At 38.7% G+C, this 25303-nt stretch overlaps 1 protein-coding gene across 1 annotated transcript in view; it reads left to right on the forward strand.

The window, feature by feature from the left end:
* Positions 1–25303, forward strand: part of eys (eyes shut homolog) — an 804562-nt gene that overhangs the window by 618885 nt on the left and 160374 nt on the right. The window contains exon 22 of the mRNA XM_062969072.1: positions 12260–12421. Within this exon, the coding sequence (XP_062825142.1) occupies positions 12260–12421 (162 nt within the window). The remainder of the gene's footprint in view (positions 1–12259; positions 12422–25303) is intronic.

Genomic DNA, 25303 nt, shown 5'->3' on the forward strand with positions numbered 1-25303 from the left:
CACCATGAGTGTTTCAAATGTTAATGATGGAATCTATATAAGGTACTAGAGAGGGTACATGCAAAGATGTGGGGGTTTTCCTCCTCATTTGGCTGTCTTCTGTTTGTAGACATGATGCAAATGTTAAGCATTAAAAGGGCACTATGTTTGGTTTATCTTGAATGTTTAGGACATTTGAAACTTAATTATTTGTATTTACTAAATTTGAATCAGGAGTAGGAATCATGTAACACTTCAAATGTCTTTGTATTGCAATACCCATCAGCTATAACCAAAGGAGAGGAGTTGTGATGCAACAACATTGGGTTACCTACCCTCATGCTCACTTCAACTAAATACAATTTATGAGTTTCAACTAGACCTATTGATTAATTTAATCAATGGGAACCTCAATCAAATTCATTTATTTAAAGGTACTAATTCTGTTTAGCAAATGGATTTGGACCCATATCTTTAAAGTTTTAGTTATCAGCACATGCTTTACTTACTAATAACATGCACTTATTTTGCTTCTAATATAACTGTTTAACTGGTGTAATATCTTTTCCCCACAATTCCGCTGAGCCAGCAATCAATTCTAGATGTTTATGTGCCTGTGTTGTCTATTCACTGAAATTAATGGAGAGAGAAATATGTAACAGTCTAAGTGTATCTCACGGGCCATAGGAGTTCATTGGCACTAAGTTTTGCAGATATCCAAGCAATTTAGAAAACTTTCTAAGCCCCAGATCCCTCACAATTGTTTTCAGTCAACGTTCAGTCAAATCCCCCCCCCCAAAAAAAATTCCCAAATAGCTATAAGACATGGTGACTTGAGTTTCTCTCTACCCTCCACTTTTAAAAGCCCCAGAATAAACAGCTATTTTGCCAAAAATCCAGAACCAGAAGTTACACATGTTGCTTCTGCTCATACTAGCAGTGATGCTGCAAGCCACTAAGAGTATGGAAATGGAGTAACTGGACCTCATCAGACACAGTCTTCCTTCTGTTTCTCTGCACTGCTGAAACGGAATCCCACAGATGCCACCAAATGACACAAGGCCATTTCGGTGGTTACCTATAGGACTTTGTGGCTGCAACACAGAGAAACAGAAGAAAGATTGTGCTGTTAGTAGTCAAGTAGAAGCTGCATAGAAGCCAAGTAGAAATGGTGAAAGGATGTGGGATGGCTGCCATCCCTGAACATAGAAAGACACAACACTTGACAATAGGGAATGAAAGAATAGTTCCTGTCACTTCCCCATTTCATGAGATGAAGTCTTTCAACCTCCTTTATAGTTGCCCACTCCTGATGTACAATAACAGTGGGTGAAAAACCTTAGCTTGGAATATTCTGACAATTGTATATTTTATCTTTAAGGTCACATATGTCACATGTGCTGCCTCAGGGATTACAGAAAGAGCTTTCTGCAACCATAAACTATCACTTGGAAACACCAGGAACAGAAATTCAAAAATTGCTGAAATAGATACTCAAAAATTGAAATGTGGTTCTGCACTGAAACTAGATCCCTTCTCTTTATTTCACACAGATAAACTATTTATTTATTTATTTGTTTGTTTGTTTGTTTGCTGAATTTATATACCACTTTTCTCACCCCTGGTGGACTCAAAGCAGTTTACAACATAATAATGGAAAAATTCAATGCCAAACATACATGTGAAAATATAACAAACAGATCAAATCATAAGCAATAAAATAAACAACATCATGTGTATTTATTTTATTTTAATTTATTGTACAATGTTTAGTATTGTAAATTTGAGAAAATATTTTTTCAATAATACAGAGCATATTTAAATAGACACATGAGTATACCACTGATAATTAGGAAATTGTCATTTGTTACACAAATGAATTATGCATCTTGGTTTTTTGTTCACATGTATGTATATTAGGCTTGTGCATCCATAATCGTTATTATATTTACTAAGATCACTGGTTTATCAAATAAATTTCATATTTTCTTAGCTCATTTGATTGAATTGTTAACTAATACATTGGTCAATGCAGTTTTTAAATGTAAGAGTTATCTGCAGTTGAATTAAAATTTGGTATCAGTTTTAGGCTGCAATTCTGGATCTACTTACTGGAAGAAAATTTCATTGAACATTTCTGAGAAAACATACATAGAGAAATAAAACGTTAATCAAACAGATTGCAGTTGGGGGATTATACCACAAGCCTTTATATGATAACATGATCAAAAACATTACTGGAATGAAAAGGCTGATATAATAGAGAATGAGAGAACCCTTGGTATGTCATTGTGTTTATGTAATACCTTTTATTCCACAGAACAATGGTGGTTTCTTTATCCCATTGATATCTGGCTATATGACAGAAGGAGCTCAAAATTATTTATAATAATCTAATGGTTACCAAAATGGAAACCCTGCATGATTCTAAATTTAACCATACTTTTACACCTGAAAGCAGAGGCTTAGCAACTATAAATTCTGACTATTTAAGTTGTGTGATTAATTCTTTTACTTTACATTTTTAAAAATAAATTAGTCAAAAGCTTTGAGAAAGAAACTGCTAAGATAGAAGAGTAGGTTTTCTTCTTCTTCAGCTTTCAGTTTCATCATACAATACCCTCCCCTCTGTGTGTGTGTGTGTGTGTGTGTGTGTGTGTGTTTAAATGCACAAATACATCCCTATCTGATGCACTCTTGTGCCCCCCCCCCCAGATCTTCTCCTTTCCAGAATGGGAGGAATAACTGCTTGGTGTGTAGTAATGGTACAATTTCGTGATTTAGTTGCATCAGTCCCTGGATCAGTACTGAGATATCAAATTGAAAAGACTGCATGCCAGTAGGTCTGCAAAAGATCTCTTTCCTGAAACCATAGAAAATTGCTTCCAGCAAGAATAAGAAGAGCTGAAAGCAACTCATGCTGAATTTACACCTGCTGAGATATTCTGGAGTCAACTGCCCCTGGATGTGGCACAGGGAGTCCATGCCTAGCCTACTGTTATAGAAGCATCTAGAAGCTCTTTTGGAGTACAGATGGCCAGTTGGATTGACACTGCATTGGTGTCCTGTCTTCCTGAGGGCTATCAGCACTGTTTTGCCAGCCAAAACTGGTTTAAAGCTGCTCCCCAGCAGAGCCTTACTGGTGATATTACTGCTGGTGAGGTTATAACAGGGGGAGGGGAGGCATGTGATCTCCAGAAACAGCACTGAGAGAGAGCAAGGCTTTGTGTGGGAGTTGATTGGAGCTGCTTCTGTCTCACAAAACAGGGAGGGGGTGTGTGAACACTAGGTCACTGACTGGATCCAGCTGCCCATAATTCAAAAAAAAAATTGAGGTCACTGAGTGCTTCCTGGAACTAAATCTTTGCAAACTAATTCATGATTTCATCTTGATTTAGGCTGCTTTAGATTGAATCAGCTTGAATTAATGCCATTCAAATGTGGAGTGGTACAGTCTGAAATTATTTGGTTCACTTCCAAGATTTGTAAGATGAAATGGATAAGACAAAATTGGCATTGTGTTTCCAGCATTACAATATAAGAAAATATGAGAGCGGATGTGATCTTGAGAAACTGGATAGGGCTGTAATTTGCTAGCTGAAAGCTCTGCCTTCCAATTTGAAGTAAGAAGCTCACCAGCAATTTCCGGTTACAATGCTTGTGGAAAAGAACTGTGGTAGCTCAATGAAGTTATATATTCCATTATATTTCATTTTTTTCTCCTGTTTGTCCTTATTCTTTGCTGACAGAAATAAATGCACATTCTCAGGGTGCTTAGAGTCAGCAATGATAGCCAGCCATTGATCATTAGATATTAGGGTTGTGCATTTCTAGAATGTAGTAGGAGTTGATTTGATTGTAATGGTGTCTCTTTCCATCAGACTCAGAGGTTCAAACTTTGTTTCATTCCATCTCTGTTTTGTAATCCTAATATTTGTTTTTTCAATAGCTTTTTTGTTTGTGTATTTATGTGCCATTGCTGATTTGACTGTTTTCCTTATTTTAATCCCCTCTTTCTATTAGCCTAGTTCTGGTTTTCTTAGGTTTCTTTATCAAAACTCAGTTCTTCCCATTTCTTCTTAAATACATAACCACATTTTGATTGTTGCTTTAAAAACCAAATTACTCTCTATTTCTTTTTTCTTCAATATTACTTGTCAATCTATAGAAACAACAATTAGGATCAAATGTTCTAAACACTAATAAGCTTTTAAAATATGATTCTGCTGAAATGTGTATTAGTTTTGTTAGATGAGTTGCAGTGTCTTCTGTTTTAAAATTTTAATGTAATAGTTCTGACTTTTTAGTTATTGTATTTTTTTCCCTGTGTGTGCATTTATTTCTGCCAGCAAGCAATTACGGCACTTCACATTCTGTTCAGTAAAGCAATAAACATACTACTGTTCTTGCTGTTATTTCACATTTATTGTGAAGCAAAAGCACTATACTTTTATTACACATTTGGTTCACATTTTTGGTTAAGAAAGAGCTACATTTATTTCCCTAGTTTACATATATGGTTGCTGACTGTTCACTCTTACTATCTTCCTGTAAAAATGGGCTAGGAAGATAGGTTTCAGTCTTGTCCATGGATGAAAAGTATTCTATTAGATTAAGCTTATTGGACTTGGTAGCATGGTTTAAGAAAGGTGCAAGGACAAATCCCCTTTGAGCAAATTCTGCTAGGAAAACCCCATGACATGTTTATCTCAGGTTCATCATAAATGACATGTTATTGTTATCTGTTGTCAAGTGGGCTTAAATATTTGATGACCTTATGAATAAGAGTACTCCAAGTCACCTTGTCATCAGCAGCCCTGTTCAGATCCCGCAAACTCAAGGCTTTGGCTTCCTTGAGTCTATTCATCTGCAATGTGGTCTTTTTCTTTTAATAATAATAAATAATAATAATAAGTTTATTTGTATCCCGCCTCCATCTCCCCCGAAGGGGACTTGGGGCAGCTCACAGAAATATCAGATACAAAAACAATTACAATATACAATACATCAACAGACAATAACATGCACCAGAAATGTTAAATTAAAAAAATTAAAAAACACTTATTAAAACATAGAATTAAAAACAGTGAGGCTGTAATAGTAGATCAGCAAAGTGCACAATATAAGTTGTGAATTAAAACTTATACTTATACATATACATGATAGAATTAATACATTTTATACCACTTTGACTGCCACAGCTCAATGCTATAAAAAACTAACAGATTTAATCTAGGTGTCCATATACATTATAGAATTAATGCACTTTGACACCACTTTGACTGCCACAGCTCAATGCTATGGAATCATGAGAATTGCATTTTTCCAAGGTCTTGAGCCTTCTCTGCCAATTCTGATTCCAAAGCACTGAGCCAGGATAGTAAAAATGATGTCAAACTCCAATAATTCTAAAGTGTAGATACACTTTTGGTTTCCAGGGCCTGATCTATCCTAGGAACTTTTGTCTTGTTGGTAATCTAGGATATCTAGCAACACATCTCAAATGAGTTGATTCTCTTCCTGGCAGCTTTCCTCATTGTCCAGCTTTCACAAATTACAAATACACAATGTCATGATATTTATTGAGTATTTATTCATTAATATATCTTTACACTTTAGAGTCTTGTCTAGTTCATAGTCCAAGTCCTTGTCTTCCTCTGATTTCTTGACTGCAGCCTTTATTTTGATTAATGACTGAGCCAAGGTATAAAAAAAATCTTTGACTGTCTCAATGTCTCCATTGCCTAATTTAAAATTGTGCAAACATCAGTGGTCATTATGCTTATTTTCTTAATGTTTAGCTGTAAATGTACCTTTGTACTTTCTTCTTTGGCTTTGTTCGATCATTCCAAATCTTTTTAAAGTTTCTGCGAGTTGTATAAGAAGTTAAATAAATAGGGTAACAAAATGAAGCTTTGCTTGACCCCCTTCCCAAATGGAAACTAGTCTGTTGTCCACATTCTGTCCTCACAGCGACCTCTTATCCCAAGTCCATATTTGGTTTACTGAATTTCTGCCTCCAGGTGAAATTTGTGTGCTAGGTTGTTGTTATGTAAATATTTAAACAGAACTGTCAACATAATTTCCAATCTATAAATTTATTTTATCCAGCTCTCTGGTACCATTAATCATTTTGATGGGCAATACGAAGCAACAATGAATAAGTTGGTTTTATTATTCCACAAATGATACTTCCATGGAATTACAGGACTGTGCTCCTGCATCTGGTTTTCAATGATGATTCCATCTTTACATATAGCAGTTATATACAGTTTGACTACCTCATCCCACCATCGCAATGTATGTAGATAATATGCTAATTTATCTTTATGGCAGTTCTCAAGGGTCATTACCAACGCATAGAGAAATATACTGAGGACATTAATAATGATTGTAATAGAATGGGCTTTGAAAAGCATTAAGAACAACATAATGATGCTTGCTGAGCTGCGGATACATTGGTGAAAGGATGAATGTGCATTAAATGGACTTTCATTTTGGTAACATTCATTCTGATTCAGATGAGTGTATAAAACAAGTTAATTTACCATTTGCCAGTAACCGGTTAAAGATTTAATCATGAAAAGTGCATTTACGCTGAATGCGTTATTACTGCCAAACTTGCACCTTTGCAAATTGAATTGCTTTTTGTGAGAAGGTATTTTCAGATTAAGGAATGGGAGGACTACTGACCCAGCTGTTATGAGATCTGATTACTAGAGATTAAAAGGGGTGGAGGGGGGTGAAAATAGGTCTGTAAATAGAAATGGAGAAATGGATGATTAAATATCACCTCTCAAAAAAACCAGGAGATAAATCAAAGTCAAACTTCCAACTTCATTAGCATCATGATTGAATTCTTCCTTTTCCAAAGACAGAATAGTTTACCATAAACCTCGATCCTCAGTATCAATCCGGTGGTTTCAGTTTTGTAAAAATGCAAGAGAATCACCATATTTTCCTGAGGCAAGAAAGATGGAGAAAGGAGCAAGTCTGTAAGTTCATGTACAGGTCAGAAAGTACTTCCAAACATATATATCTTTGATTGCTAATATGGTAAGCAATGAAAATTTGGTCTCAGGGCAAATTGTAGATTCACTTTCTCTCATTTTCCAGCACAGGAGGAGGAGTCAAATCTCTGAAGATAGTTATTGTAGATATTTATTAGGGATGTGCAATTTGACACAAACCATGCCTCTTTCAGTCCTGTTTTTGGCTAACCCCTCATTTTGTTTACCAGGAAATTAGGAGGAGGGTGCCATTTTGTTTGGGAAAGATTCAGCCCATTGATTACAATAGGGAAACTTAGAGGTTCATTTTTCAGTCATTTTTAGACCTATTCACCAACCCTCTGATTTTTTGGAAGTATTTAAACCTTTTCATAACATTTTTAAAAATAAGACAAATCACAAGAGAGAGTTCAGGGAGTTGTAGTTGCTGGTTTTGTCCATTTTCAGCCAAACAGAATGGATACAACAAGGCCTTTTATTGGCTGAGACACAGAAGGAGAAAAAAACTCAACTCCCATCATGCCCTGGGAGGAGCTCAGAGGCTTTTCGATGCCCTCCCCATACAAGTGCTGCTGGGAAAATGATTTCCCAGCAGGGCTGTCTCTGGAGGAGGGGCCTAGGGATGTTCTCCAAAAGAAATGAACGACGCTGCAAGGTGGGAAGAAAGAAGAGAAGGAGTCCCCTACAGCAGGCCTCTGCCTCAGGTACAGTGCAGTTAACCCCATCATCTCCAGTAGCCAAAAGATCCAGCTCATGTTGATTTGTTTCAGCCAGCCTTCCGGCTCCCCACCCCCACCTGTCCTGTTTTTGAGGATTTAGCAAATGAATCACCCGATTTTCTGAATCAGTTTCAGTCTAAATGAATATGTGCACATCCCTAGTATTTAGGTGGGCTGGATCAGGCAACTCATCATTTATTCTAAAGCCACATTGAAACCACTTCCTTTTCTATTTAAATTACCCAAGTGAACTGTTATTCCCTAGATCAAATTCAAAGGTCAGGAAATTCACTCCTTAGGGTGCCAAGAAAAAGGTCAGGGGTCACAAAGAGGTATTTTGAGGCCACATGAGGGCCCTGGTTCACATTCCCCTACGAGATCAGGGCTTCTTAAGCTTTTTCCACTTGTGACAGTTTTCCACCCAGGAAATGTTTACAGGACACTATTTCATATCTATTTCACATATATGAAATAGGTATGAAAATTAAACATGTTCTGATAACAAACCTTCATTTGCAAGGCTTATTGAATAGACTAATTTTCCTTTTTATGAAGTACAGCTGAAGCATTTCCTGCAGAATCCACTGTAAACAAGGCATGCTGTTGCCAATGGATTTCTGTAAATGTCTAGGTGGCTTTTAGAAACTGTTTACTATTGCCAAATTTTTCGCAGCCCCAACTGTGACGGCGCGAGTGGCGCCATTTATATGTCAAACTATAAGTTTCAAGATTTGAATTGTTGTATCATGTCTGATTTTGCCCTTACCCTGTAAATGTAGTTGGATTGGTTATTTATATCTGTCAATCAATGTTGTTTGTACCTGTTACATTGCTCACTCAGCAAAACTTTTTGGCTCCACCTCTTCCTGGAGTAGGACTGTGTTTCCTCCTTTTCATTCCATCAGCAAGTTCTCTTATCGGATGGATGTGAAAGAGAGGCTTGGCTCAAAAAGCCCTTCAAAAGTTACCTCTCAGCACCAATTCTGAGGTTCTTACCCTTGGGACTCACACTTCATGTTCAGGGCCAACCTGAACAACGTTGAGGAGTCTCAAGCGCCTTCACATCAGTCCTTTGGCAACAGAGGAAGACTCTTGTCTTCAGATATAGGTCATTGGACTGAGGTTGAGTTTGCTCCGGCATTCACAGCCAGAGAAAGAGGGATCTGGACAAGCTTCATGGACTTAAACAATCAAAGACTGTAATGTATATTTTCTTTTACCCCCTTTGTGAAGAATAAACCCAGTTTTTGAGTTAACTACAGTGTTTTGGTCCTTGGGAGTTCCAGTTTCCTTAAAGGAGGGCAAGAAGCAATCCCCTGGGGAAAGATGTCACGTCCATGCCTCTTTCACTAAGAGTTTACAGCCCCAGGCGCGACGGCACACCAACATTGAGCTAACAGGACTGCATTTGGGGTTTAAACCCACAGTTTATGAAGCAGTGGTTTAGATGGTATTTCTGAAAAGAAGTGGGGAGAGTGGATTCATTACATTCTTCTTCTCACAGATCCTTCCCTTGCATTTCATTAAGGGTGATTCTCTGTTTTCTGATCATCAAATCTTACATGGTGTGTCTTCCACTAACTTCTGATGTATCTTTAGAAACCAGTGCCTATTATCTTTTTTAAAAAGTTATTTAATAAAAGATTTATCCTCACAATGAAACTAGTATAAAGGAGCCATGACTTAAACACGTTCAGATAGCATTACCTGTCTAGATAGGCAATGACGGAGAGGTGGAAGTAGTGGGTGATAGAATTTAAATGTAAGAACTGCTGTAGGCCTAGAGGGGGAAATTATTAAACTTGAATCGGAAGTTCTACAAATTTAGACTTGCAAATGTTTTAAAGACACTGTACAAATGTGGTCAAAAGGCAAAACAAGAAGCATAATTTGTTAGGAGCAAGTTCTAAAAATAAAGAGCATTTGTTTTTCACTGCAAAAAAGTAATAAATTCTAGAGTGCAAATGCAAATTTATTCCCCCTTATCTATAAAAGATGTGTGAATTTTGCAAGCTCTTATTATGTTTATTTAGTAGTGTGTGAAGAAACGAGAAAAAGCAGCATTCCCAATAGTTTGCTGCTAACCCAAGTGCCCTTTGAGAACACAGAAAGCATTTTTACCAAGAAGATAAGAAAAGAAAAGCAAGGGCTTGTAATATGAAAAACAGAGAGATGTGTGTTTACCTTTGTTGAATATTGTCTCAGAAACAGAAATTTTAGTATTACCTGATGCTACTGATATGACTTGCAGGCCACTAAACATACGTGAAGGTCTTTCATGTTCTAAATGTTCAGAACTAATTAAGAATAGATGGAAACACCATCAGATTGATCCATAATTGCTTGAATAATCATGCTCAGAGAGTTGTTATCAGGGAGTATGATTCCAAATTGAAAGGAGATCTCAAATGGAGTGCTACAGGATTTTGATCTGAAGCCAGCACTTCAGTATTTTTTATCAGTGATTTAGATCAGACCTTCTTAAACTGTGGGTTCCACCCCCAAATGTGATCAATGTTGGGGTGGCAAAAGGCTTCCTCCCCCTTTCGCCACAGAGTATGAGTTTTGACCTTTTAATTCTGGGGTTTGTAGTTTGGGGAGGACCAGGATCTCTTCAAGGCTCCTCTCTACAAACTACAAACCCCAGAATTCTGCAGAAGGCAGCCACAGGGCGAAGCCAAGCCAAGCTGCTAAGGGAAGGAAAGCAAGCCCATGGAGGAAGCTGTACACATGGAGGAGGGACAAAGGAAGAGAGTGAGGGAGAAGGAAAAGCAAAGGAGGTATGTAAGTGTACAGAAGGAAGAAGAGAAGGAACCCTGCCAGCCTCTCCAGGCATTTATTGCCCTTCTTTCTCCCCTTGCTTAAGAAAAATCTCAATTTGTTTAACACCTTGATTTTCCCGTTTCCCATTGCTGCTCGTTTTTGGTCCAAAATTATTTAGCCGCTTGTGTTCCCTCTATTTTTTTTTTATCAATTTTCTACTTATTTATGCAATGCTTTTGAAACCATATAATAACAACCTTTTCCTACAGATTTTGGCTTGCAACAGGGTGGACCCACTGTACCCACAGATTCAACCATCCACAGCTTGAATATCTGTATTTATATCAGCAGTTCCCATTTTTTTTACGAGCCACAATCCCATTTTATAAGAGCAAAGTGATCTGTCACCCCGATACATTAAAAATAGGTTCCTGGAAATTAGATCATTCCATTTGTGTTGACATAGGATGTATTACATTTCACAGAATTTGCTTGTATCGAAGAAAAACCATTTTCATCCACAAGAAACAAGGGATTCTGTGCACATATACAGGGTGTTTGAAAAAGAACTCCCTAGTTTTAAGTATAATTACATTAAAACTAGGGAGTTCTTTTTCAAACACCCTGTATAACTAAGAATTAACCCATCCTAAGCAGAGCGATGCCTGCATTCTGTAGAGCCATTCACCAAAGTGCACATGAACCTAGACCTCACAACAAGCTAACCCAATGACTAAAGTTTGTTATATGTCTATGCAAACAAATCTCTGTTGGATGACGTGAAGATATGATTTTTTTTGTTTTCCCTTTTAAAAATTTCCATAGCTCATCACTCCCCAGAAACCCCACAGAAAACCCTTCACAACCTCATTTGGGGTCTATACCTTTCAAACCTTGACTGCCGTTTTATGTAAGGAACATCGGGGTTTTTTTAATTTTGTTACATGGTGTCATTAAAGAAATGAAATTACACAGAGACAAATGCAACATTCTACATTTAGGTCATAAAATCAAATGTATATGTACATAGCTCAGCAGTACCACATGTGAAAATGACCTTGGGATTATTGTTGATAAGCTGAATATGAGGCGGCAATGTGGTGCTACAGCAAAGAAGAAAACTGGTGTCTTTGCCTCCATTAATCGAAGCATAATTTTAAAGTTAAGGGAAGTAACAGTCCCAAAATATTATTATTATCACAAGTGACTCAGACAATGTTTCATGTAGTTGAGCCAGAAAAACAAACTAAAGGTCACCATTCTAACTTCTCATTTTGTACTTCTCTGTTTGTAGACTTTTTGTCAATCCTTCAAGGGAAGGAAGTAGGAGACAGGGGTTCTAATCTAGTTTTGGTACTCTGTGTGTGTGTGTGTGTGTGTGTGTGTGTGTGAACTTCATCAGACAAGGTTTCTTCCCCATCTTAGCACGCTGTTGGCACACTGCCAGGACGGAGCCAACCAGAGCTCATCATATGACGCAGGGCTACTTCCAGCAGAGGTTCAGTGGGTACCGTTCTGGCAGCATGCTAGCAACATGCTGGTGATTACCCATATCCTTGTTGAAGAAGCTGAGGACAGTATGGGAGAAAGCTGGGGACAGCTGGGTAACGTTGTAGGATGGCAGCCTATGACCAACCATGTTAAGGGGACAAAGCTGGGCATTGCCCCATGGTTTCCCCTGCTGTTCTCAGGCCTATGGAACTTCATCCGATGAGCTCCTGTATGTCATGTATTGCTCATGAAGCTTCATTTAATGCTAAACTGAATTCTTATTGTTGTTTCTCACAGACACGACACTGTTCTTTCCATCATTCAGTCCGGACTCCTATTTAGAGCTACCTTCGTTAACATCTCTGTCTGAGGATGGATTCCCAACAGGACAGGAATGGAGCAGAATGACAATCTATCTGACAGTGAAGACAAATGCTTTAAATGGAACTCTCCTTTACAGTGAGTATGGATTGTAAATAATGAGTGTCATCTCATGTCACACAAGCTGAGGTCAGCTTGCACAGTGGGACTTCCCAGTCCCCCTCCCCACACACACACACACACACACACTCCTCAATTCACTGTTTTCCTGGTAAACAGACAATCTCGGATATATATCTCCTGTGTTGTTGTTATATAAGTAGCTGTAGAACTATTATTTTGTTTTCATCCTCAAATGACACCAAATAAATTCATGGACTAGTACATGATGATTTTATTTATTGAGCCATCTGTTTTGTTTATATGTTTTAAGATCTCTACCTTGCATTCTGTGCCAAAAAAAAGGACTAACAAAATTCGAGCAACCTTATTAAAGATAAAAATAGCAAACCACATCATTAAAGAGGATTTCCAAGCTAATCACAGTATTAGAAAAAGAAATCAGTGAGCCAAATAAAAGAAAATCAACAAACAGAAACCAAGATAAAAGTTTACTTGAAGAATAATACAGTGGGCATTTAATATCTGCTATGATCTTGTTTTAAGACCTCGTGTTCATCTCTCATCCTGTTACAAGTCAGACGCCAGCCAATATAAACAACTTAGTTTATTGCAAAAACAACACAAAAGAGCCTAAGAAACAACCAAAAGAAGGCTCAAAACACTTTCTCTTCAGTGTGAGGTAACAATGTCCAAAAAGAACTCAAAAGACCCAAACTTGGGATTTAATCTGGATTATCCTGGGAAATAATCAAGATTAAAACAAACTTAGTTGAAAAGGCTGGAAACTCGCTCCACCTGCTGGTTGGAGCTAAACAAACACATGAAAGCTACCAGTAGTAACCCACAGTGACCAACAGCCACACAATGCCCCAAAATGTTGCTAAAGCAAAACTACGTTGTAAAGCAGAAGTCACAGCTGCCACATCCAGTCCGTGTTGTTAGGGAGAAGTCACAGGCGTAAAGTTCCAGTCCAGGTCATCAGGAAGAAGTCACAGTCACCGAATTCCAGTCCAGGTCATCAGGAAGAAGTCACAGTCACCGAATTCCAGTCCTAGGTAAACACAAAGAGCCAAAGCGACGGAGGCAAGCCGGCAGCTAATGCATAAAACCAACCCAAGACAATCCAGCGCAAACCCACATAATGCCAGACCCCGTTGCCACTAAAAACCTGGGTTGACACTTACGTCCCAAAGCAGTCTTCTAAACACGTCTTCTGAAACAGAGATCCCGAAAGGGAGCAAGCTTGTTTTCTGCTGCCCTGCAGACTAGGACACGGAACAATGGCTTCAAACTACAGGAAAGGAGATTCCACCTGAACATCAGGAAGAACTTCCTCACTATGAGGGTTGTTTGGCAGTGAAACTCTCTCTCCCGGACTGTGGTGGAGGCTCCTTCTTTGGAGGCTTTTAAGCAGAGGCTGGATGGCCATCTGTCGGGGGTGCTTTGAATGCGATTTCCTGCTTCTTAGCAGGGGGTTGGACTAGATGGCCCATGTGGTCTCTTCCAACTCTACTATTCTATGATTCTATGATTCTATGTAGAGGCACTCATTTCTGACAGTTTGACCAAATGAAAGTCCTAAAATGTTGCCATGGCAGATAAAGTGAAATCATATTACCGGTACTAGAATTGTATGGGGCCCCAGGCAACATTGATCTGTTACAATATTAGATATCCACAGCTACTTAAATGCTTTCCCCAATCAGGTCAAGGATCATTGCAGAGTAATATGATGTGAAGAGCTGCTATCGGAAGGGGGAAAATGCAGCAAAAGCAGCAAAGCAGTTCAGAAATAAATAGTAGATGAATGAATTGCCACTTAGTGTGGGCTCTATTTTGAAAGCAAATCTGCTGTTGCTATCACAAAGTGTGGTCTCCCATGTGCTGTGACTTCCTTTGCTATTCCACCCCAGTGTGCCATATGTCTTTGACCCTCCATCCACGTCTCCTGTGCCATGCTCACTGATCTCCAGTAATACTCTGTGGAGATTTCAGCCTACATCCTCTCTGGAGACTGTATTTTCCATACATACACTACATTCACAACAACTATAAGCTTGTAAAAATCCTGCATTTAAGTTTCCAGTTAGTGTTTCTCAAAGGCACCAACAGAGAACTAAAAGCACAATGAAGCCATAATGTGGTTTCACAAACCATAAACACAAGCTGTTGAACATTGTACAAGGTAGCTTTCTGAGGGCATTTCAAAGCAAATACTCCCCTGTAGGTGAGGTATTCACATAAACACTTTTCCATGTGTATGCAATCATGAAAAATATTGTGAGGCTTATCCTGCAGTTGGGAAAATATGCAATAGAAAAAGTCCTTTAGCAGCCTGATCTCGTGCTCATTTGCTTAGGATCAAGTCCTGGTAAGTTTAATGGGGCTTATCTGCATAGAGAATCACAAATAGTCTGGTTCAGTATTGAATTATGTGACATTAACTGGCCTACTTATAGTATCTATCTGGTGTCACTGGTAATGTAGTCTCTGTCACTGAATAGGTGAACTGGCATGTGAATATTTAGTTCCTCAGCAAAACATGTATTTGAAGCTGAAGGTTTTCAGGTTGTTTAACAGTCTGAGAACTACCGGTATATCCCTGGAGATGGGTAGTCAGAAGGCAAAGGCCCCTTCGACACTGCCATATAATCCAGATTATCAAACTAAATAATCCACATTATCTGTTTTGAACTGGATTATATAAATCTACATTGCCATATAATCCAGTTCAAAGCAGATAATCTGGATTTTATATGGCATTATAGAAGGGACCAAAGACAAGGAAGCTAAATGAGGCTCCATCTACACTGCCATATAATGCAGTTTTAGAATGCAGATTACATGCATTGAACTAGATTATATGGCAGTGTAGACTTGTATAATCCAGTTCAAAACAGTTCAGTCTGCATTATGAGGCTGGATCTACACTACCATATAATCCAGTTTCTGAATCCAGATTATCTGCTTGGAACTGAATTATACGAGTCTACACTGCCATACAATCCAGTTCAAAGCAGATAATCTGGATTCAAAAACGCATTATAGGGCAGTGCATAGGAGGCCTGGGGCATGTCCAGTAGAGAATGGAATGAAAAAAGTAGTCTGGGAAGGAGTGCTGGGTGGCTTGACAAAACACATAGAACACATAGGGAGTTGACGGAAGCATGTCCTAATTTGAAATTGGCACAATGCTATGAACAGCCTGGGAATGGACTGCATCCTGTGAAGGGTGAGTGAAGACAGACATAAATTGTTGGCTGTTCAAGAGAGGATGGCTAAAATGAGTTGCTTTTTTAGCAGGAGTGGCTCTCCTAATGGTCCCAGCATTAAAATATAGCTCTTCAGATTTGCTTGAACTGCAAATCCCATCTGTCCTAGCCAGCAGAAGTGATGAGAAATGCTGACAGTTGGACTCCAACTAAGAGCCCATCCATGCTATAAAAGTATAGCCTGTGTTTATGTGTGTGTGCCTTCAACTTGCTTGTTAAGCTATGGCAGCCCCATGAATTTAATAAGTTCATTCAGCAAGATGTTTTCCCACACTCCAACCTCTGAAATTTTTATTTATTTATTTATTTACTATATTTATAGCCTGCCCTTCTCACCCTGAAAGGGACTCAGAGTAGCTAAATACAGCCTAAAGCACCCTACACTCCACTTTAATTGCCATGGATTCATCCTATAAAATCCTGAGGTTTGCAGTTTGTTGAGACATGAAGTTTCGAGGAGAATCATAGTGCTAGAAATGTGTGGTATGAATAGGTGCAATATTTGAGGGCTGCACTTTGTTCATCCCCTGGAAGTTTCTGCCTGTTGCTTTAACTATCAGATTGAACCCCCAAACATAGAGCTAAAATGTGGGGCCATTCTGTGTGTACAGTGTCAGTAGTATACACATTTCTCAATAAGTAGTTTTAACGTTTTGCATCATGTTATAGCTTCACACCTTCAGCATCAAATGTTAGCTCAAAAGATGCACTTTCTCCCATATAACAGCTAATTTTTCCAAGGCAGTGTGATAAGAGAGCCAAACTGTAACCACCTCTGGTGAAAGAATAATGCATCCTGTTAGTATCAACACTTTGAAACAGACTTTGTGGGAACAGAGCAGACGTTATAGGTATCAGTTGAGATGAAAAAGAGAGCTTTCCATACCTGCCGTGGAACAACCCTTTTGAATTCTGGGTCCTGTACAAAGAAATCTGTAATAAGGCAAGGGGAAGATAAAGGAGATGTCATAAGGTGCATTTGTCAAAAACCTTGAATAGGTTCCTTGAAGCAATGCCAATCTAAAAGCTTTTGCTGTGGGATGTAGAGCCACTGGAAAAACTTCAACTTTTTAGTGTTTCCTTTGAGAAAAGAAAGAACTAAGACTCTACCAAAAAGCACATGATCAAAGTTTGAAAGCAGACATTTGACCATATTGCAGGTGGCAAATTATACCAACTCCTTTAAGAAATGATTGGTCAGAGGCAGCAGCAATCTTTTTTTCTTTTCTTTTCTTTATTTCTTTGTTGCTGCAGCAAATGCTGGCATCTGAAACAAAATAAATGTGTGTCACGATCAACAGCAACACCATACTTTCCCCCTTTTTATGGCACTGCAAGGCAGCTTTGGCTACATGGAAAATAACTTGAAACAACAATGGCTTTAAATGTCTGACTGCTCTCCCTCCATGTAGATTGACCTAAATACATAAAATATACAAATGTAATTGTGTGTAATTATACTGATCCTAATATGTATGTTCTGCTTTATTAAGAATCTATTTTTCAGATTATTACATTTGTAGACTATCCACTGTACTGGTTTTGGTTGCAGAGGAGGGATAGAATCCCACCAATGGTACACTGTTTTCCATGATGGTGGCAAGCATAGTCTTATGAGACAAGAGTATATGCTGATGGGAGCAGTGCTTCAGATAGCATCTACTATGTCAGAGAGACTTTTGCTGAAGAGCCAGACTAAAAGTGCCAAATGGCTACCAGACAGCAGCAATACTAGGACCTAACACCCAGTCTCTCTCAGAGACAACAACAGTGATAACATAGCACTTGTTAGTATTACACAGAAAGAGGCAAGGTAACCTCATTTGCAATGTCTTTTAACATCAGTTAAGGATGGCTGAGAATCAAAAGTAAAAGGTGTCAGGAATGTGGTCAAAACCCTGAAAGCAATCAGAGACTTGTATGCATGGTCAAAGAGGGCAGCTATAATACTCAATGCAGACAAATAGGAGATGACAACTAAAAAGGAAGACCAATATACCTCTTCCACAAGATCCGAGAAATCCAATGGAAATTTAAACCATGTGTGGGGGTGCGCTCTATAACCAGCAGGGTAACATGTTACATGAACTGAGTATAAAGACAAAGACAGTAGAAAAAAATCACCAATACATATAAAAGAGATGAAAGGATTACACTGTCATTCATAAAAGAACTATTTGAAAATAAACCTATGGTTTTAGAAACTGCCTGGATCCAGACTCATGTGTGGGCCAGCCTTGTCCATAGCAGTAACCAAATAAAGATGTAGTATTATTTCCAAAAATGTTTCTGTCTGGTCTATGTTTCTGAGTGTAGTGGACATTGCCTTTGCACACTAGCACAAAGAAAAGAGTTCACTGGATACAACTAGAAATTTACAAAAAGGAATATACTTATTAAATCTTAGAGGCATTTGTTTCAATTATTTTCTGAAGCTTATGAACCATAACAAACAAAGAACTGTGAGATAAGCAAAATACAAATAACTGATCAGATAAAATGTATCACCATCCATGATCAAGATTCATAGGCACAAAGTTGAATCTATTCCAGGTCCCATTTTACATTTGACAATGTGTTTGTCAATTTGCCTGTGCAACATATGATCAAATTTTATTTAAAATATCTCTCTGGATCTTTGTGGCAGTAAATTGCAGCTGCAAGCACCAATTTCTTGTTGACTTCTTTGTGTGAATCATTTAATTTTATTTGGTATAGGAAATCCAAAATGCAGATTATGGCATAGCATTCCTAAATACATGTGGATGACTAAAACTGTATTGTGTCTAATTCTACAAGCACAATGCTCTTTAAAAATAAAATATCTCTTAAAAGTCTCTACAGAGACCATGGTTTGCATTGATTGAAAGCGAAAAGCGATAAATGCTTCATTGATTTCCCAAGTCTTCAGTTAATTTAAATAGCTTTGATAGCTAATATGGTTTCTGCTGACACCATGCTGTTGAGATGCATTGCTGGAAGTTAACAGGGCTGGGATAGTATTGGTGTCAGTGTGATCTGATTGAGTCTACCCTTTCATTTGAGGAGTATACATGGTGCAAAACATTTAAGGCCCAACACAGACCCAGATGGCTGAAGGTTGTTATATAAAGGTGGAAGTATTGACATATTCAAAACCTATATCCCACCATGGTGATCTTTGCACACCACACTCAGGGCAACTCAGAAAATTAAACCCAATATTGACACTATGTAACAAAATTGGGAAAAATTCTGTTCCTGGTTTGAAAGTGTTATTTCTGTTTAATCATGTGGTACTTACTTTGAAACTAGTTGTTACACTCCAGAAATTTCATTTTTGTGACTGCCACAAACTATGTTGAATTGGTTGAGACTCAGTGAGATATTCACTGAAAAACTATAGCAAAATGTGCTGCAGGATGTTCCGCAAAAGCAAAGTTTTGGCAGTTTAATAAATTTTTCCATGTTTTTATTATTGAACCAAGTAGAAAATGACATTTATAACCCAGGAAAGAATCATGTTACATGGTGTAATATTTCCAAGAACAAAACCATCCGCTTAGTAGCAATAGATATGGATTTTAAGCATATGTTTTATGTTTTATATTTTATACAGTATTTAACTGGTTGTAATACATTTTTATATGTTGTTGTTTTAATGATGTATCGGCATCGAATCATTGCCAATTGTACACCGCCCTGAGTCCCTTCGGGTGAGAAGGGCAGGATAGAAATATTGGAAATAAAATAAATAATAAATAAATAATAGATAAACACTGCAGATGAAACATTGGCTGGTATTCTGTTAGTTATGTATACCAATGTAACACTAGCATATCCATTTGGAAGCCAATGTGAAGGGAAGAAATCAACACATTCCTCATGCTGTGACACCCAGATCCTCAAAACTCACCCGACTCTTGCAGGCAAGCCCTAGGCATGGCAATTTAGTGATTGATACAGAATGGGGAAGTAGATGAGATTGCCCCCTATATGTCTATATAACTGGACACACAATGGTATCATATTCTGAGGTGTCTGGAGAGCCCATGGGATATCCCAGAGAATAGCCTTATCATAACACACTCAGCTATAGGGAAAAAGCTTAATGTTCCTCCTCTATTCTCCCCACGTGCCAGCCACTCCTCAGTCTTTACTGGCCACTAAATTGCCATGTCAGTAAGGGATCAAGAAAAAGATGAATCTTGTGAAAGGAAATGTACATGATAGGGTGAATTTGCACCAAGACAGAATCTTCCATCTCCCCATACGGGATCTTAACCAACCTATGAACTCAACTCAAGAAAACTCATTAAAGAAATGCCTAAACATAAAAACCTTTATAGTACAGCAAAATGCCTTCAAAAATGCCAATCTCAGGCCATGTCTACACTGGCCAGTAAATTCAGAACAGACATAGTCCAGATGGTCCCAGAGGCCACCACACTCAGTAGGGGAAACTCGTTGTATATCATCACCAAAATATGGAATAACTTGTACTAAAACCCTCAAAATCCCCTAATGTTTTAGATGTTTATGGAATTTCTCCTGTGTTTTTAGGTTTTTTTTCTTCAAAAATGAAATCATATAAAATATATTTGGATTCCTCAGCATAATATAGTGCGTTAATTCCTGAGATTCAGTTTGCCTTTTCCATGATGGAGAAGAGGCAAGATTACACCTGTTTCAGCATATACCACACTAAACAGCCTTGCTGCAGATTAGAACTATGTAATTAAGAAGGTGGCATTTAGTTTATCCATACATTTTACGTGCCTGTCTCTTTATTCTGACTATACACATGAATGAGAGGATTTCTTATTCTGAAGTGTTTCATGCTTGGCTAAAATATGCATCTTCCCTTTCCCAATCCTCTGAACATCTAGGAATGATTGATACATATATGAATATTTTAATTTAATAACTTGTATTTTTGTCCATGGTGATTTTTCAGCAAAATACAAATTTAGGAAAGTAAAGGTCTTGTGGTTTATCAGCAGGACAGCTAGCTCCTGCTACTTCTGAGGCCAGTGCCTGAACAACTATCTTTCTTTTAGACCTCTGTCACACCAAGGAAGCAAACCAAATCCTATCACACAATGCTGGGAATATCCCATTGCAGGTCTGCCTCCTCTCCATGATAAACCCATTTCTGCACTTTGGCCCAGATCTGTTTTAGCCTCCCGTTTTTAATATTTTATGCAGTATATTGATTTTTATGACTGTTTTACTGACGTTGATGTCTTATCGATGTGAAAAATTGTTTTTATTGTTTTATCGCTGTTATTGTATTTTTATGTTGGGCATGACCCCATGTAAGCCACTCCGAGTCCCTCCGGGGAGATGGGACGGGGTATAAAAATAAAGTTGTTATTATTATTATTATTATTATTATTATTATTATTATTATTATTATATTATCAACGACGTTGTATGACACAGCAAACAAGATAGATATGCTGGATTTCGTTTCACAAAATCACAAGTCGAACACTTCCCAAGTGTCTAGGACTGTGTGATGTATTTTCGGATGATGCGTGCAGATCCCAGTAGGGTGGCCTTTTGCAGTTGGCAGATCGTAATTTTGTCAATGTCTATTGTTTCCAAATGCCGGCTGAGATCTTTTGGCACGGCACCCAGTGTGCCCATCACCACCGGGACCACCTGCACTGGTTTCTGCCAGAGTCTTTGAAGTTCAATCTTGAGGTCCTGATAGCGGCTGATTTTTTCCTGTTGTTTTTCATCAATGCGACTGTCACCTGGGATGGCAACATCAATGATCCAAACCTTGTTCTTTTCCACAACTGTGATGTCTGGTGTGTTGTGTTCCAGAACTTTGTCAGTCTGGATTCGGAAGTCCCACAGTATCTTTGTGTGTTCATTTTCCACAACCTTTGCAGGTTTGTGATCCCACCAGTTCTTTACTGCTGGGAGGTGGTACTTGAGGCATAAGTTCCAATGAATCATTTGGGCCACATAGTTGTGCCTCTGTTTGTAGTCTGTCTGTGCAATTTTCTCACAGCAGCTGAGGATATGATCAATGGTTTCATCGGTTTCCTTGCACAGTCTGCATTTTGGGTCATCAGCTGATTTTTCGATCTTGGCCTTGATTGCATTTGTTCTGATGGCTTGCTCCTGGGCTGCAAGGATCAGGCCTTCTGTCTCCTTCTTCAGGGTCCCATTCGTGAGCCAGAGCCAGGTCTTCTCCTTGTCAGCTTTTCCTTCGATTTTGTCAAGGAACTTTCCACGCAGTGTTTTGTTGTGCCAGCTGTCAGCTCTAGTTTGTAGTGCGGTTTTCTTGTACTGGTTTTTTGTCTGCTGTGCTTTGAGGAGTTTCTGATTTTTGACTTCAATTAAAGCAGGTTCTTCACTTTGCTTTACATATTCTGCCAGGGCATATTCTTCTTCTTTGACTGCTTGTTTTACTTGTAGGAGTCCTCTGCCCCCTGATCTTCTAGGCAGATATAGCTGGTCAACATCACTGCGAGGGTGCAGTGAATGATGAATGGTCATGAGTTTTCTTGTTTTTCTGTCCAAATTGTCCAGTTCCGCCTGTGTCCAATTTATAATGCCAGCAGTATATCTTATGACAGGTATGGCCCAGTTGTTTATGGCCTTGATGGTGTTGCCTCCATTGAGCTTGCTTTTGAGAATTTTTCTGACCCTTTGTGTGTATTCTTTGCTGACCACAGTTTTCACATGTTCATGCTTGATGTTGTCCAGCTGTAATATGCCCAGATAGTTATAGGCCTCTGGCTGGTGACACCTTATTGTTTGGCCATTGGGCATATTGATGCCCTCAGCCCCCCCGCAGGTGCCACCTTGACGTGGTGGGGGGGCTTAACTGCTCCAATGATGACTGAGGGCTGTGCTGGCGGTAGTGTAACTACCAGCAGGTCCAACCAAGCCAGAGAGGCCTCAGCTGAGGAGCAGAACTAAGAGCACCTAACCCATTAGCATTATGGAGAATCAACCCCAAACGAAGTCTATACTGGCTCGGTCGTCACCCAGGATAAAAAGGACTGCGGTGGATGCTGCTGATTCTGGACATCCATCGACAAGTGAGCTACGGAATTATCAAAGCCCAAATGAACAGTCACAGAAGCGGCAGAAATATACAATGCCAGAAAACCGCACAATTATTATTATTATTATTATTATTATTATTATTATTATCTCCTACTATTGATGGGAGATTGTTCCAAGTTCCTATCAATAACCCAGTACAATGGAGCCATTCCACCTCCGGCATACCAGCAATGAAGTAGCATCAGAGAGGAGGATTTTTCTCTTCTCCTGCTCTCCCCTTCCCTGTTATTATTCCCTAGGTAGAATTTTTTTATTTTAAGATTTATTTGAAATTTTTAAAATAACCTCAGCTGGAATTGTGAAATTGTTTTGAAAAGTGCAGGGAAGCAGAATTATGAGGTTATGTGGAAGTCTGACTGTAAGACAATGAACCAGCAAATCAGCACAGTTGTGCCAATACAGACACATGCAATAACAAGTGTGCTTATCCCACTGCTGTAGGTAATCATGCAACTGACATGGAATAGAGACACTGTATGATAATCTCCTTAGAGTAATGCTAGGGGGGCCAGTGTGGTGTAGTGGTTCAAGTGTTGGGCTATGATTCTGAAGACTAGGATTTGAATTCCTGTTCAGCCATGAAAACATACTGAGTTACCTTGAGTAAGAAACATTCTCAGAGGAAGGCAATGACAAACCCTATCTCAACAAATCTTGCCGAGATAATCCTGTGATACATTCATCTTAGGGTCGGCATAAATTGGAAATGACCCGAAGACCGATAACAACAACATTGATGCAAAAGATGCCTGTGTAGAGAAGTAAGTTATCTTTTGATCAGTCCCAGTGTAACTGTCTCACTGTCCAGTTGTCCCACATTATTTCAACCATTACCTAATTTTTCTTAGTCCACAGTCAGTATAGCAGAATACATGGGAAAAAGGTGTCTGATTTAGCACTTTACTTTTCAGTTGTTGTCGTAAAGTTTAACAAGTATGTATATATAAAGGCAAATTATTTTAAAGCATCTGTCACATTTACTGACTTTTTGGAGAAAAATGTTCTCATTGAAACCATTATTATTTCAAAATAGAACATTATTGATTGTGGGCAGATTACCTTCACAATAAATTGAACTGGGCCACTTTACTCAATGGCTTCAAATCACTGTTGAGAAGCACTTTTAAATCTGGCATCTTTATTAACATGGTCTTTGCTGATCAGTTATTTGGAAGTAACAAGAGTAACAGGAACTTAAGTGATTACTGTTTATATACCACCTGTCAAAAGAATAGATGGGCTGTTTTAGAAGGAGAAGGAGAAAAGGAAAGTAAACAAGATCCACAATTCATAGAAAATTACTGTGTAGCCTCAAGGAACAAAACCTAATTGAGAAAGAAGGGCCAGCCAAGCCACTCCAATACATTATCAAGCACTTTTTAAAAATACAGTGACAAGAGTAACTTTATTCAGTTATTAGAAGTATTTCTTTTTGCAATCTTAAAGGAAGAGAGCATAGCAACAGCAATTTAGGTTAACAAAAGGCAGTGAAATCCTTCACAAGACCAGTTGATAAATATTGTTATCAATAGGCTTCCAGAAATTTCCAACGTATCAATCATTGGGCAAAGAGAACCAACCCTTTTTATATTTGAAATATATGGTGTCTGACACTAAAACACAATAGAACCATTTACAAGCAGTCCTCAATTTATGAACAAGACAGGTTCTGCAGGTTTGTTCTTAAGTTGAATTTGTTTGTAAGTTGGAACAGGTACATTTTTGAGTGTAACACCAGCCAAATGTGTGTGTGTATATGTGTGTGTGTGTGTGTGTATATATATAAACTTTGGATAGCATGGGGAAGGGTTTACACCCCTGTGGAGTTTGTTTTGCTGCCTGTGCCCCTGTTCAGAAGATTGAACCTCACTTTCTGTCTCTGTGATCGCTGGATTTTGAAAATTTTGGTTTGTTGTGGAAATAAGGATTGGTGACAAGAAACCAATAAAACCAATAATCATACCATAAAAACAAGTCATAAAAACCACATACAAGGTAAAATGTTAAAATCATGAATAAGGTTCAAATAATCTAGGCCAAAGTGCTAATAGTGCAAATAAATCATATCATCAAGGGAAGGGGGTTACTCAGCTGTAATGGCTATAAAGTGCCATTATAATACTGGGGAAGGCGTTCACTGAAATGGACAGCCGGTCAATGATACAGAGATCAGTCACCAAAAGCCTCCCGGAAGAGCCAAGTCTTCAGGCTCGTCCGAAAGGAGAGGAGGGTAGGGGCCTGCCTAATCTCCCCGGGGAGCGAGTTCCAGAGCCGGGGGGCCACGATGGAGAAGGCCCTCTCTCTCGTCCCCACCAGCCGAGATTGTGAAGGTGGTGGGAGCGAGAGGAGGGCCTCCCCCTCTGCAAACTTCCCATACTACTGCAAGTGTTTGATACATTAGCTCATCCTGTTGGCAACAGAAGCTGCTAGCGCTAAAGCACACAAGCAAACAAGCCTGTTTGTTGTTTATTCATTCAGTCACTTCCACTTCCGTGACCTCATGAACCAGCCCACGCCAGAACTCCCTGTCGGCTGTGGCCACCCACAGCTCCTT

The sequence above is a fragment of the Anolis carolinensis genome, chromosome 1, assembly GCF_035594765.1.
Source record: "Anolis carolinensis isolate JA03-04 chromosome 1, rAnoCar3.1.pri, whole genome shotgun sequence".
NCBI lineage: Eukaryota > Metazoa > Chordata > Lepidosauria > Squamata > Dactyloidae > Anolis > Anolis carolinensis.